A 16378-nucleotide genomic window follows, 5' to 3' on the forward strand; every position below is an offset into this window, starting at 1 on the left:
GCTTGAGGTACGTAAAGAACATCTGTCTTCGGATTTTGTTATTGAGCCATTACTATGAGATACAGGTCATAAAAAATGACAAGAAACAAATGGACTGACACAATGCAAGACTATTCTAAATGTATGAATATTCAATTGCAATGATGCAACCACGTCTAGATTTGTGTTTTCGCTTTCACAACAATGAGAAGGAAACACTTGACACATGGTCGATCTTTAAAAATTAAAAAAAAAAAAAAAGACTGCTTACAGGTCTGCTTTTCTGCGTATGAGCTGGCATTGCTGTCTTTCACTGCTTGGTAATCTTTTTAGTCCTTCGTAAATTTGTTGTGTATTTGACCCGGTGTTTGTCGATATCTGCTTCTTAATTGCTCATTTTTCAGGTAATTCCTTAGATACTCATTAATTCCTGACTGCACGATCCGATTTGGTCTGAACAAATCTGAGCACGATGGTAAAAATAAAACTGTCTTTTCTTCTCTATAAATTGACATGTTTTTAGTCACCATTTTATTTTATCCTCATATGCTGTAACTACTGTTTGTACAACACAAAGGGTTTCTGTAACTTAACGAAATACGTGATGTGAGGCATGTAACGTTAGTCTATTCGTTTCAATTAGTACACATCTGGGGTTAAGCACAGAGATTAGGATGACAGTAACCCGAGGTTAAGCGCAGTGTGAAAAGTCATTGAGTGTGAAGCCAGGGAAGTGTGTCCTGATGTAAACCATGTACTGTATACACATCTACACACCCGGTCATACCTTAGAGCAATTAACAGTAGCTGGTACATCTACAGCATGTTGGGAAGTGGGAGAACTCCGAGGAGCCCAAACTGGAGTAAAAATTGCACAAAATTGCACACATCTGCACTTTAGTCACAGCAGCTATACTATCCTTCCACCTATATATACACTACCCAAAAAGACTCGAGGTTGTAATCGCTGCCAAAGGTCAACAAAGGCTTCAACTAAGTAGTGAGTTAAGGGTCTGAATACCTTATAACATATTTCAGGTTTTTTTTTTCTTTTTAATAAACTTGCAGTCATTTCTAGAATTCTGTTTTCATATAATTGACAACAAACTAATATTGAAGAAAAAAATTGAAGGGGGTCTTATTTATTTATTTATTTATTTGTTTGTTTGTTTGTTTGTTTGTTTGTTTGTTTGTTTGTTTGTTTTTAATTTAGTTTATACTTTTTTATTTAACTACCTCCTTTTGGTTATATTTTTTATCCCTGATTGCATTCCTTATGTCTGAATACCGGACAGATGCAAAAGCATTTCACTGCATGTCGTACTCTGTATGTATGTGTATGTGACAAACAAAATTCGATTTGATTTGGTTTTGTATACTTTCCAAATACACTGTATGCATATAAATCCATTTTTTTTTCCGTTTGCTTGTATACAGTAGATAATTCTATATGTATCTTATGATAACATTTCTTTTTCTTTGCCTTTTACTCTACTTCTTTTGTCACACAGTTGTAAAGCATTTTGTATTGTGTGTAGTTATGAGTTCGCTACTGTATGTGAGAAATAAAATGTGGATTTGAATTTGAAACCCAGGAGCCTCGAGGCAGCAAAGTTCGGTGCCGCTTTATGTATACGAATTATTTCGGTAAATAAATAAATAAATAAATAAATAAATAAATAAATAAATAAATAAATAATCTCATTTATTTGCTGATTTAAATAAGTATTCTTGTTGTGATTATTCCGACACCAGCAGTCCATCTGTAAAACGTTCCTCAGTTCTTTGTTTATCTCTGACTATATTTCCAGTCAGACCCCTTAATAAATGACGCCACATCTGGTGGCACAAAGCTGCTCAGGCTCTAAATTATAGAGTGCATAATTCCACATCAACATCCTGTTGTTCTGACAGCACAGATCGACGATAAAGCAGTCTGAACATCACCCAGCACTGAGGATTCAGGTCAGGAGAATAGCACTGTGTACTTCGATCTGATCTTTAAAGCAAAGGTTCCAGGCTATAGGGGGTAGAATTGCTCATTGTTCCTCCGCTTTTAATTCCAATCTCATTACATCTTACATCATTCCCCAACCACCACCCCACCACGCAGGGAGTTTCTAAATGCTAAATGAGATTAGTGTTTATGATATTGTCAAAACGAGAGAGTATCATTATAGCTTGAATGAAATGAATTGAATTGAATTGAGAGCGCAGAGTTGAGGCAATCTTAGCCGATAAGTCTATCTAAGATCCCTTTAAAGCATAATCCATTAGTACAGTGGGAGATTTCTCTCTCTTGGCTTCTGTATGAATTTCTGAGGTGGTGATATCAATGTCTGTTACACACCCAATAGCACAACTCAGCATTCAGCTTGCCAGTAATAAGGATTTACTTTAGTCAATCCACCGATAGTTTGTAAATGAACCGGTAAGCTGTTTGGAAATCTGTGGTTTTGGCAGAAAGCTGCCTGATTTTATGCCACATCGCTTTTTTGTTTTTTTATTTACTTACTTTTTATATTTTAGTTGTTGTTTTTTATTTATTTTTTATTTAACCTCATAAAACAATAATTACTTGACAGAAGAAAAAAAATATTTTAATAAAGCTTGATTTATATTCCTTTTTTACACGCCTTTAGCTTCTTTTAGACCTGTGACTAGCAATGCTTTTGAAAAAAAAAAGGAAAAGAAACAACTAAACGGTCAGTAGGTGGATTTTTTTCTTTGTTTGTTTTGTTTCATTTTTAGCAATATAACAAGATATATTTATTTACCAACTATCAAAAAACTGTTTAAGAGGTTCACTGTTTAGCAAGTTATTTATTAACGGTTTTCTTTCGAAAAAAGGACAAGACAAGAAAAAATACCATCATCTTGTCTTCCTCTTGCATACACTAATGGTTCCTAAGTGTAAACACAAAAAACATTTCTCCGCATTATTGCTTTTTCATCTGCACAAATTTCTGGGAGCAAATATGAGCAAGTACGTCACTTCTATTCTTATTCTAACAATGTTACAGGAAGTCATCCAAGAGCTGCAAATGAAAAGGGAAACAAATGGGTCTTTTCTGGCTTTCAGACTAATGCAAACTCAACATGAGAGAGAGAGAGAGAGAGAGAGAGAGAGAGAGAGAGAGAGAGAGAGAGAGAGAGAGAGAGAGAGAGAGAGAGAGAGAGAGAGAGAGAGAGAGAGAGAGAGAATATCCAGTTAGTTCTGTTTCATAAAGAATCAAGCAAAGCTGTGCTTGCCTTTGGCTGTTTTCTTACTTCCAACAAATTGACTGTCTGTAAAAAGGTCATCCATTCAAACCTCTGCAGCTCCGTCCCCAGAGAGACAGAAGTGCTCCTTCTTTGAACGAGAAAATCCTTATAACGCTTGTGGACCCGTCTGGTTAAGGCCACTTGATCCACATCCTTCTCCTTCCTCTAAATTGGGCCACTGGGTCGAAAGCGGTGGAGCCTAGCGAAAAAGATTCACCATTTTGCATGGCAGTGGGCAATCTCTATCAATTAAACACTTGACATCCAAAAGAGGAGATGACAACAACAAAACGTTAAAGTCACTTCTTCTGCTTACTTATTATTTTATTCTTCCTAAACACATTTCAGCATGTTTATATGCAACATAATTACAGCTTGCTGGATTTTGTTCCAGGCCAACTCTTCACAATTTAAAGCAATATTAGTAATATTTCCAATCTTAAATTTATCTCAGTTATTTAAATAAACTGTGGATGCACACACATTGTTGTCAGTAATTAAATTCTGATGTTTTAAGGATTTAGTTTGATAGTTTTTAATACTGATTCTCTTCTTTTTGTATTCATGCAATTTCGAATGCACACACACACACACACACACACACACACACACACACACACACACACACACACACACACACACACACACACACACACACAAAAAAAACTCACAAAGCCATGAAAAATGATTTACTACCTAATGATTTACTGCAATTTCAATCAAAGCAAATTAAATGTCTGTTTTGTTTTTATGTGTTAATTAATACATAATTTGGGGAATTTAAACCCAAATTCTGTAATTATCCTAATTCTTATCACAACAAATTGAAGCCTGTTGATTCACCAATAATAATAATAATAATAATAATAATAATAATAATAATAATAATAATAATAATAATAATAATTATTATTATTATTATTATTATTATTATTATTATTATTATTATTATTATTATTATTATTGTTATCTCCCCGTGTCTCGGGGGTTTCCTCCTGGTACTCCGGTTTCCTCCCCCGGTCCAAAGACATGCATGGTAGGTTGATTGGCATCTCTGGAAAAATTGTCCGTAGTGTGTGTGTGTGAGTGAATGAGTGTGTGTGTGTGCCCTGCGATGGGTTGCCACTCTCTCCAGGGTGTATCCTGCCTTGATGCCCGATGCGATGACGCCGGAGATAGGCACAGGCTCCCCGTGACCCGAGAAGTTCGGATAAAGCGGTAGAAAATGAATGAATGAATTATTATTATTATTATTATTATTATTATTATTATTATTATTATTATTATTATTATTATTATTATTATTGATACGTTTTTGCATCATTTTGCCTAATCAGATGAAACAGATATTACTTCACTTTTTCTCCTTTTGCGTGTTTTTACCTGAGCAATATACTGTACACAGTATAATCTTGTCACAAAAGCTGCAGCTTTGGAATAGGTTTGCAATATCCTTACTGCTTTGGTTTCATGCCTTAGCGAGCAATCATGAGTTTTCCTGCGTTGTAATCTTCTCCACGCAAAAGACCAGCTTGGGCTGAGAAACTTCCCTAATGTTGCTTGCCAGGCTGATTATCCTGGCCAACAACTGCCATGCCAGAGATTGTGTTTTACACTCTTCTGGCCAAAATCTGGTGTTCACTACTACAGTGGTACAGTAACAACATTGCGCTTGGCACAGTCTGTGGTTAATCTCTGACCCAGGCAATTCTGACTTCATCAGATGCAAGCCAGAGCAAATGCAGAGCGAGTAATAGAACTATTTTATTTTCTTGAAAGTTGCTTTTGGCCAGCACTGGGCTCAAGATTATAAAGTGAACCATTAAAATAAAATATAATAACATTAAAATATAATCCTTTGGGGATTTCAGTTGTGAAGGGAATTAGTAGTTAGAAGAATTACACCATGCTTATGTTTCTCTTCTGCTTCTTTAAGTACAATTCACTAATGACTGTTCACAATAAAGTAGCTGCACTCATCTCCAAAGATTTCACAGTAATATTTACAGTCTAAAAAGACGTTTTGAAAAACATTACTCCAAGGTCATTGTGCAAAACCAAGGGTATTGTTTTTTTTTTGTTTGTTTTTTTTATTAGTATTTAGAACTCAGTACAATAAAGTAAAGAATCCTTTTCATTGGTTGCTCACTATTAAGCTCACTATTAAGCAGAATTTAGTTTTTTAACCCTTATAATATAATTATAATATAATATCGTCCGTTATAACATCCAGTATTCTGTGAAGATTTTCCACTAGATTTTAGAACGTGGATGTAGAAATATTAGTGCATTAGTGGTCAGGCACTGATGGCCAAAAATACATGTGTTTGGATTGATGTGCTTTACAATCATCTTCTTCCTGATTCCAGTAGTTCTCCATTTGCTGTTTAACTGTAATCATCTCCATAATAACTTCTGGGACGACATTCCATTCGATTTTGGAGCGTAGCTGTGGCTATTTGTAATCATTCAATAAGAAGAGCATTAGGGAGGTCATGCACTGATTGTGAGTAAGTCAGGGGTGAAGTCGGGTTTCCAGATCATCTGAAAGTCCAGAGGGTTGGGGTCAGGGCTCTGAGCAGGACTCTTGAGATCTTCTACTCCAACTTTGACTCAGTCATGTTAGTTCCAGTGAAGACATTTAGGGTTTTTTTTACACCTGGTCAATTCATGCGTTTTCTGTGATCAGATAGCTATCCGATCTTAAAAAGACCAGGTCTAAATGCCCTCCGAAACGGTTTCGAGACGGATATAAATCCGATCGCTCAAATCACTTCAGGAGGTGGTCTGGGACGCATTTCAGATGAAACTGGACAGGTGTTAATGCATGTGGTTGTTCAAGCCACATACGTCACTCTCAGGTGACTCGCGAGTCTTGCATCGCGCCAGAAACAAATATGTTTTCCCACCAGTGCTGGCTCCGATCTTTCACCCAGGTGTCTCGTTGGGTCTTAAAATGCACTGCTGTCGCAAGCGAAAATGCAGCAAACAGTAAATGCTGTTTTTTGTAGCAACCACACACACCAAAATGAGTTCCATTTCAATTACCCCGGAAATGAGGTAAAATATATTTGCATATTGGGCCGGAGTAGAAAGAACAGATTGATCAAAATGCATTTATGTGGCCTAATGTAATTGGAACAGTTTTAACAAATCAGATAGCTATCGGATCAGAGAAAACACATGAAGTGACCAGGTGTAAAAAGGCCCATACAGTTATGGCATTTGGCAGACGCTCTTCTCCAGAGCGACTTACATTTCTCTCATTTATACAGCTGAGCGATTGAGAATTAAGGGCCTTTCTCAGGGGCCCAAAAGTGGCAGCTTGGTGGCCCTGGGATTCGAACTCACAACCAATCTAACACCTTAACCACTGAGCTACCACTTTCCCCGATACTTGTTTGCATACAGACAGAACACGTACAGTACATGTATAGAATACAATTCTATATGCTTACAGATTTTTTCAATGCCTATCGCATGCTTTATTCACACAGTAAAGTACATCATAATTTCTGGCACAGGTATTTGTACCATGCATGAATAGAACAAAATTATTTAAAAAAAAAATATTTCACAGCATGGCAGATGATACTTTCATATTCATGTATTGGATTTGCAGTCATTTTAAAGTCTGTGTTATGAAAATGATTATTTTTTATTACCTTGTGAAAATTCAATGAATATGCATTGAATTTATGCAGCAGAGTGGCATGGCGGAGCAGCAGGTTCATAGTGATAGTGCCATGTCTATAGGACCCTTGTTTTTTTTTCCCACCTTCCAAAATGTTCCTTTGTGTGTCAGAAACAAACAAATAAAGCAGGCAGACAGACAAACAAATGGACAGATTGAAAATTTAGAATACAAACAAGCAAGCAAGCAAACAAACAAACAAACAAACAAATAAATGAAAAAAATAAATAAAGAGGTGCTTATTTACCTTTGTTGGCACATTGCCCTGATTTTCAGCTGCCAAGTTTTTTTGTGTTAATTTATCACTGCATTGCATGAATAAATTAAACCCCTTCACATTCCTGTAGATCCTCAAGTGGTAGTTTTGGTATACAGGTCTTGATCACCTTTTTTTGTTTCAGATAACAGACTATTTTTACTGCATCTTTTTGAGAAACTGTGTCCAAGACAACGTTTCATGGGTTAAACAAGCCATTTTTCTACAATGTGTGCGGCTTGAGATCCTCGTTATCGACATTATTCCTGCCTCCAATTGTCGGCCTCGGAGCACAAAGCATCTAGCCTTCTGCTTCTACTGAACATTGTTTGCATATGTGTTTGTATGTTCAGCAGAGTCAGCGGCGTGTGACCTTTCACCTTCCGGATGGTTCTCAGGAGAGCTGTAATGCCACTGGGCCAGTGGAACAGGAGGTGGGCAGCAGTGCCAGTGCCACCAGCACCACTCAGTCGCTGCCACTGGGATTCCCACAGGACGAGTATTACGAGCAGACATCGCCTAATAGCCGCACCGAGGGTGACGGCAACTCTGACCCCGAGTCTAGTAAGTGCCCACTACTATCCTTTTCCACCACACACTAGGAGTTACACAGACAAGTGTTCTGATATACGTTCAATATTTTACCACTGTGGGGATGTCGATTTGCTCGAGGGGGTAAAGTGTGGGGAAAAAAACAGTGTGGCAAAATAATAAAGACCGTTCAGTATTATTCATGCGCTATATGTACTTTTCTTTACATATTTCAGACTAGATGAAGTCAAATCTACAGTCAGCTTCCACTGCTGTACGACTACACTGTAAAAAGTCATTTTTATATATATATAATATATATATATATATTTTTTTTTATTTGCCTTAATGGAATAATCACTATCATGTAATATTACTCTTCTGGATAAGTGAAGAAATTCTGAACAATCCCACAAGATCTAGCAGTTATTTTGATTTTTGAGTCACATTTTATAATTAATAAAACGTTAAACAAACTTTTGGTATCCTGGGAAAATAAATAAATAAAAAATAAAATTCTGAAACTTAACTAAACAAATATATTCCTTTTTTTTTTGTATATGTCTCAAACAAAAGTTCTAAAAGTTATAGCATTTAAAAATAAAAACAACAACAACAACAACAAAAAAAAAGAATCTGTGTCTAAACTCATATTTATTCGTAGATCCTCCGCACATCCAGTCGATAATAAAATACTTAATTAATTCATTGTTAATAATTAAATTGCTTTACATTTATTCTAGCTTTATTAAAATGCATTAAATATTCTAAGTTGATTGGAATTTATTATATTTACATTATAATGTAGATTTGTTTACCATTATATTATCTCATAAAATAATCTTAAATCTTAGTATTCTCTAAAGATGACAGTCTATATCAAACAAGCACCCTCCTACCTCTACATTCACATATACATTAATGGCATTGGGTAGATAGACATATCCAGAGAGATTTATAGAAGTGCTGTGTTGTCTGGATCGAAAACATATCCTCAAGCTAGTTCACTGGTTCAGAGACTACCAGAGTACCATCAGTCTACAAGAGAGGTTAGTACAGTATGGAAAACACAAGAAAGTTGGTTGTTTATTTATCTATCTATCTATCTATCTATCTATCTATCTATCTATCTATCTATCTATCTATCTATCTATCTATCTATCTATCTATCTATCTATCTATCTATCTATCTATCTATCTATCTATCTATCTATCTATTTGTTTGTTTGTTTATGAATAAGGGTATTTAATTGTTTGATGAAGAGGCATTTATTTATTTTTTATTTACTTTTATTATTTTAAGTAAATAAGGTCAAAATGTCTATAACTAATTAATGAAGAGTTAAATTCATTTAGAATAAATTTATTTGTATAGCACTTTTAACAATCCCCATTGTCTCAAAGCAGCTTTAGAGAAGTATGGAAACCGAAAAGAGAGAAAAAATAAATAAATATCTTATAATAATAATAATAATAATAATAATAATAATAATAATAATAATAATAATAATAATAATAATAATAATAATAAAATAAGGATAAAAATAAATAAATGAATATATGAAAATATAGAGTAATGTTTTTAGTTATTTATTTATGTATGTATGTATTTATTACAATTATTATTATTATTATTATTATTATTATTATTATTATTATTATTATTATTATTATTATTATATTTTTTTTCTTCTTCTTTTTCTTCTTTTTTTCTGGTTTCTGACTGACACATTTTCCCAGAACTACACATACAATAATTTAAACCACAGAAACCCAGACAAGGATAAAGTTGTTACTAAAGATAAACGAACGTATGAATGAATACAATGGCAGTTTACACCAGCTGTGGTTATACAGGTCACTTCAGTATGTTCAGATGTTAAACTGCATGGCCTTCCTGTGTCCCATGAGCACTGTATCTGACCAGATTCTCCTGCCCACGTGTCATGAGAGAGAAAACCCACCTGCGCCTGTGACTTTTCAGCCGAGGTCCCACAGGATCCCGGTGCTGACGTGTCTCTTATTAGCTTATTATTTTTGCACGTTTATTGCACTGATTTATTTGTTTTCATTTTTAATAGTGCAGCTTAAAGAAGCACCGAAGCTGGAAATGTAATTTGTAGCCTGTGTAGGGCTGTTAATGAAAGTGCAGTTTGACGTGTTCTTTCCTGTTGTTTATTGCTGTAGTATTTACCTGCACTACTAGTAAAGTCAGGTTCTTATGCCCTGAATCAGATTTGGCAGATGGCTATTTTTTAAATTACTGGTGGACTAATAAAAATTAATATTCATGCAAACCCTACCACAAACTCACACACACACACACACACACACACACACACACACACACACACACACACACACACGTACACAGATGATGAGATTTAAAGCTCTGCCACTGGCTGGGTGATGATAGGCAAGCCATGGTTGGTGGACGCTGCATGGCTTGTTGTAATAGTGCTGAACAAATAGTGCTTGATCAGGGGGAGGGTGTTTATTTGCTCAAGTCGTTGTGGTTTAATGAGGCACACAAAAACTGGTTAGCATTTGCGTGCCACTGTGATGCTGTATATATTGGATGGCCATTAATGTGACTGACTGGCAAAAGCACATTGCTAGCACGCTAGATCTCCTCCCTCTTGTAGTTATCTGGTGGGCTTTACAAAATCTGGTGTTGTAAAGCCACTGGAATCAGACGGTGGAACTGTCAAAAGCCAGTGTCGGAGGCTTTGATTTCCACCGCCGCTTCCGTGTCATAATCAGGAAGCCAGTGGGCCGACTGTGATCAGCGTAGATCTCTTCATCCCGCTCCAGCCTACGCATCAATGATATGGGTGAATTACCATAGCATTGCTCCGGTTGTCACAGGCGACACAAGCTCTTTTTTTAAACACAGGACAGGGGAGGAATAAATTGCCTGGCATACACCTGCACATATCCTTTCAGCCTGGGCCGTAAATGAGACAACAGCATCTCTGGCCGCGGTTTGCGAGCTCGTCTTCCCTCTCTGCATTGCAGCACAGCTCTGACAGAACCTGCGGTGTCTGTGTGAGGATGAATGGATTCATGCAGTTCCCCCTGCCTGCCTATTTCCATACCCATGATCACCAATCTATTCCCTTAGATTAGCTGTTGTCCCACCAGCCCGCATTCTATGATAATGACCTTTTGCTGCATATTGCTGGCTGCCGGCGCATAATCAGGTCTTTTAGATGCACTGTAAAGAAAAAACAAAGCTTACAGCCTCTACACTGCTTTAATACGCTCTAAATATTTCCTGGATTAATAATAGTCAGCAGTGGACATGTACAGCAGCCTTACAGCTGTGAAAACTAGGCTAATTATCAAAAAAGAAATATATAAATAACTTTTTTAATGCAATCATTCAGTATTTCCTCACTTTTTTTTTTTTTGGTAAGGCAAATAGTGCTAACAGTATTAAGAGTAACACTGTGGAATTCATTAGCAGTAGATCTTTTTTTTTTTTTTTTTTAACATAACCCACTTTTAATTTGTAATTCATACGTCTAAGAAAATCGGTCCTTTGTACATAAAAATGTATCATTGATTCTATTGTCAAAGCAATGGTTAAGAACCTGCTGTGCGTGTTAGAAACCCGAAAGCTTCCCAACTGACAGAACCATGAATAAACATGCGCAATCCGGTGCTGCTTGAAAAATGAAAAACAGATCATGCACTCTTTTTTATCCACGCAATTTTTTTGCAGCCGTGCAGTAGTCGGATGGAATTTTTTTTTTCTGGTTGTCATGTATATATAATAAGGTCTGGTGGTTAAGCACTAGGGCTTTGAAACAGAATCTGACAATGCGAGACAAGTGATGTTGAAGTCAACCGGCTTGTTCATCCTCCTCGTTTACTCACTTAAAAAAAAGTTCACCGATAAAACCTGACACCGTGGTTGAGAGTTCAAAAGGAGAGATAGATCCTTGCTCTGTTGACAGACTGGGAGACGAGTGCATCGGTGGTGTCGCGAGCCCGAGACGGATTAGATATGGTTTTATCAATGAGCAGCAGGCTGCCGGAGCTGTGGCAATCGCTTATCTTGTCGTCTCAATTTGAAAAGAGTGAGAACAAGAGACAGAGGGTGATATGGATGGTAGGAGAGAGAAAGGAAGAATAGAGACCTAGGAAAAAAAGGTGATGGCGAACAAAGCGCCCGACCTCCCAGGCTTTATGTCTACGTGGTGGTGTGGCAAGGTCTGGCGTGTCAACTCTCTACTGAGTAACGGCCAGTGCAGAGAAGCAAGGGGATATGGCCTTCTTATGACAATGAATTTCTCCACTCCTCTTTAAAAACGGCGTCTTTATTACGCCGACCCGCTCTTGAAATAAAGTTCATATGACGTTTATGTTGCCTTTATTTATGAGGAAGGAGGCTGTTCGGTTTACGGCCACTTTATTTATTTATTTATTTTGTTTCCTCTCCTCCAGCACTGCTTTATCAGACAGTGAACAGTGCTCTTTCCTCTCTTCTTTACCCCTCCCCACCACACACACACACACACACACACACACACACACACACACACACACACACCGGTCGAATGTGCCGTGGCCTCTGGCCGATTGTCTAAAAGGCTCGATTTGCTGTGGCAGAATTAGCATGGATGCTCCTTCTTCTCCACCTCCCCTCTCGTTCCCCAAACAGCTGGCGGAGGGGGAGATGCATGTCTCAAACAATTAGCACTTTTAATTCTGAACCGTCCCTCCAGGCTGTAGCCAAACCTTTGTACTTAACATCAAACAGTATAATGCATAAAAAGTGCATCTCGCCTATAGCTGTCACCATGGTGACTGTGGCTGATGTGTGTGTTCTCTAGTCTTCCTCCTGCTCCCGTGCCATTTAAACCAAGTAAACAAATGCATGGAAAAGTCGAATCAGTTTGGATTGAAAGGAAATACCGTCACTGATCTAGATCATTTTAGAGAGTGTATAATATAATCCAATATTATAACCTGTTTCTACAAATTTAACAGATGACACTAGTTTTTCATTATTGTTATTATTATTGTTGATATACAAAAAGAGATTTTATATTATTTTCATAGAACTGTAGAATTGACGTATTTTTAAAGCTGTGGATCCGTAAGACGAAGTAAAGAGCATCCTTTTATTTCCCTTCCTCTGCCCTTGTACAGTTGTAACCACACACCGTGTTGGCTACCATGTCGAAGTCAATCGGCAGATTCAGACTCAGTAACTACTAATAACTACAATCATGAATTTTTGAGAAATGAGACAAAAATTGTGAGAATTTTGTTGCATGAACAGCTCAAACACCAGATACTACTGCTTATTGATCAATACGAAAAAAAAAATCTTATTTTATTATTGATTATTATTCAAAATTAGTCAGGACACTGTTGGCTTTCAGTGTGAGATGTTTTTGCCTCTGTTGGAATAACCTAGATACACAAAACTTTAGCTGGTGAAAAGAAGCACTTAGGGAATCTTAGAGAGAAAAAATGGGTTTGAGATCATGATTTGCTTTGAAGAAGAGACATTTGTGTGAAAAAAAAATAAAATAAAATAATCATTTTTGTTTATTGCAACTTTCCTATCTTCTTTTTCTGGCTGCTCCATGTTCAGGGTCACCACAGCGGATCATGAGGTCCACATATTAGATTTGGCACGGGTTTTATGCCGTATGCCCTTCCTGAAGCAGCCCTCCCATTATTATGGGACCGGCGCTGAGAGTTATCCCTCCAGTGGTTGGGTTAGCTCCTTGCCCAGTAATCGAACCTGGGCCGCAGCCATGACAGCCTGCCGCTGGAAATCCTGGGGATACTTATTGCAACTTTTCTATATATTTCTTTATTCTTCTGTATCTTGCAATCTCTGAGTTTGTGCTTTCCAAAAGCACCATTAACCATCACTGTAGAGTTCAATTTCAATTCAATTTATTTGTATAGCAATTTCACATTGTTAACAATTCACATTGTCTCAAACCAGATTTACATAAGTATAGAAACAGAATAAAAACTTTAAAGTTTAAAGTTTAAAATGAAGTTACTATCTATCTTGAACATCTAACCCTAATGAGCAAATCGGAGGTGTTAGCAAGGAAAATCTCCTTGAGAAGAACCAGAGTTAGAAGGGAACCCATTGAGTAAATAGTGTAAGTGTAAGTGTAAATAATATCCTGCAACCAAGAACTCCTGAGGAACTGATGGATCAGCATTGGATTTCTGAATTCACGACAGAATATGTCAAGTCTATATTTTATCTGGAAAGAGCCAGTGTAGGTGCAAACAAAAACCACACCTATAGAGTCTATAGAAAGCCAAACCTAACAGATTACTCAGATAGAATCAGGTCTAGTTCCTGTTCAACTGGAATGAAGACCTGCACCCACGGCAACCCTTTGCGTATAATATTTGACACTCCTGTTGACCTATATGTATATAACATTTAAATGGTGCATCGTTACTACGGTAATAAGTGGCTCAATATGTGTCTAGAAATGTTGCCTCATCATTAGCCTTCAGTCAAATGTTCACTCAAGATTATGAATTGGTACCAAATTCTAAGCTCATCATCTACGTCTAAACTCATCATCTATGTCTAAAATCATCATCTACGTCTAAACTCGTCATCTACGTCTAAACTCATCATCTATGTCTAAACTCATCATCTACGTCTAAACTCGTCATCTACGTCTAAACTCGTCATCTACGTCTAAACTCGTCATCTACGTCTAAACTCATCATCTACGTCTAAACTCATCATCTACCTCTAAACTCATCATCTAAACTATCAAGTCCAAGCAGAAATTTAGAATCACCTTTAACCTGCCACTTTTTGACAAACCTTTGGCCCCATTATAGCCCCAGATACTGTACCTGTTCTTGGATGACACAAGTATAACCCAATATATTCATCTGTACAGTATGTTGACTGTTGTGGCCTAAACACCTTGAGATGTGCATTCTGAGATGCTTTTCATCTCACCACAGTTGTAAAGAGTAGTTATTTCAGCCTTTCCGTCAGCTGAATCAAGTTTAACAAAAATGTTCCAGTTTCTACAATACTGCAGCTACTGTACATACAGCTACAGTATATAGCGGCCAGTGAGTAGATTATACACATAACTAAGTTTAAGGTACACTTTGCAAGCAGTTACACTCACTGACACTTTAACAGGTAAACCTGTAAAAAGGCAACAGCAGACATTTGGATAGTGCAACATTCACAGCACAGCAGTTACATTGACGTGATAGTGGCACGTTAGCAGGCATTGCAATGCTATGACTAGATCAGACATGGCACTGTTGCTGAGATTATAAATACAATGTCAATGCTGGGCTGAGAAACAGTGCACCAGCCAATAACATCCAGTTAACGGTGGTGCTGTGGACAGGAACACATACGGAACAAGGGCTGGGGAAGGATTAACATTTTTGAAATTTTGTTAATATTTTTTGTTGTGTTTTTAATTGGGTTCAAAGCACCAGCACTGAGCCTCCTACACTTGTACAAGTGCGGCACACGATAGTGCCACCGCTATGCTGAGAATGTTCCAGAAAAATGAACCCACGAAAAATAGTGCAACAGCACACAACAATGGGATTCTTGCTTTTAATATTTTTTTTCTGTTGCTGAATCAGAGGTAAACACATTGAATTTAACTCAATGGCTCCATAACTCAACTTTTGACTTTCCTTTTATTACAAGGAATGTTGTACTTTCAATCTGATCCAAGATGTTTCAAAATGAATTCCACCCTTTCACTGAAGGACGAGAGAGTTATAATTTAGTTCTCATAATATCTGTTGAAATTGACAAAGCAGTGCTCTGATTAGCCTGGACATATATCATGTAAATATCAATGTTTGGAAATGATTTCACAGCTATTTGTAGATGAGGACATGATGGTTCAGTGGTTATGTCTTCGGGTTACTGATCAGAAGGTTGCGGGTTCAAGCCCACAAGCTGCTGAGATCGCAACATCGGGTCCTTGAACAAGGCCCTTAACCTCACCTGTTTTAGGTGAGGTTAAGCCGTACTATGGCTGACCTTGCGCTCTGACCCCAGGGCTCATAATAAGCTTTTCACTGTATGTGACAAATAAAATTTGAAATGCTAACAAGTTTTAATTTTTTTAAAGAACGTCATACTTTTATTTCTACCATCATTAGATGGGCAGTCGTGGCCTAATGGTTAGAGAGTCTGACTTGTAACCCGAAGGTTGTGGGTTTGAGTCTCGGGCCGGCCACGACTGAGGTCCCCTTGAGCAAGGCACCGAATCCCCCCAACTGCTCCCTGGGCGCCGCAGCATAAATGGCTGCCACTGCTCTGGGTGTGTGTGTGTGTTCACGGTGTGTGTGTGTGTGTTCACGGTGTGTGTGTGTGTGTGTTCACGGTGTGTGTGTGTGTGTGTGTGTTCACGGTGTGTGTGTGTGTGTTCACGGTGTGTGTGTGTGCACTTTGGATGGGTCAAATGCAGAGAACGAATTCTGAGTATGGGTCACCGCACTTAGTTGTATGTCACTTCACTATATTGGTTATCATTCTATTGGTTACTGAGACCTGTTACAAATAACTGACACTGGAGACTCCTTCCATAAATGATCACTGTCTCAGAGAAAATGTTGGCATATCACCAATAACCAAACGTTTATCGTGGAATGAA

General features: G+C 37.5%; 1 protein-coding gene across 2 annotated transcripts in view; it reads left to right on the forward strand.

Moving 5' to 3' along the window:
• Positions 1-16378, forward strand: part of pcdh11 (protocadherin 11) — a 203261-nt gene that overhangs the window by 122265 nt on the left and 64618 nt on the right. The window contains exon 5 of one of the 2 annotated variants that reach the window (XM_027135458.2): positions 7547-7757. In XM_027135458.2, the coding sequence (XP_026991259.1) occupies positions 7547-7757 (211 nt within the window). The remainder of the gene's footprint in view (positions 1-7546; positions 7758-16378) is intronic. The other variant, XM_027135459.2, reaches the window with a different exon arrangement.

The sequence above is a fragment of the Tachysurus fulvidraco genome, chromosome 17, assembly GCF_022655615.1.
Source record: "Tachysurus fulvidraco isolate hzauxx_2018 chromosome 17, HZAU_PFXX_2.0, whole genome shotgun sequence".
NCBI lineage: Eukaryota > Metazoa > Chordata > Actinopteri > Siluriformes > Bagridae > Tachysurus > Tachysurus fulvidraco.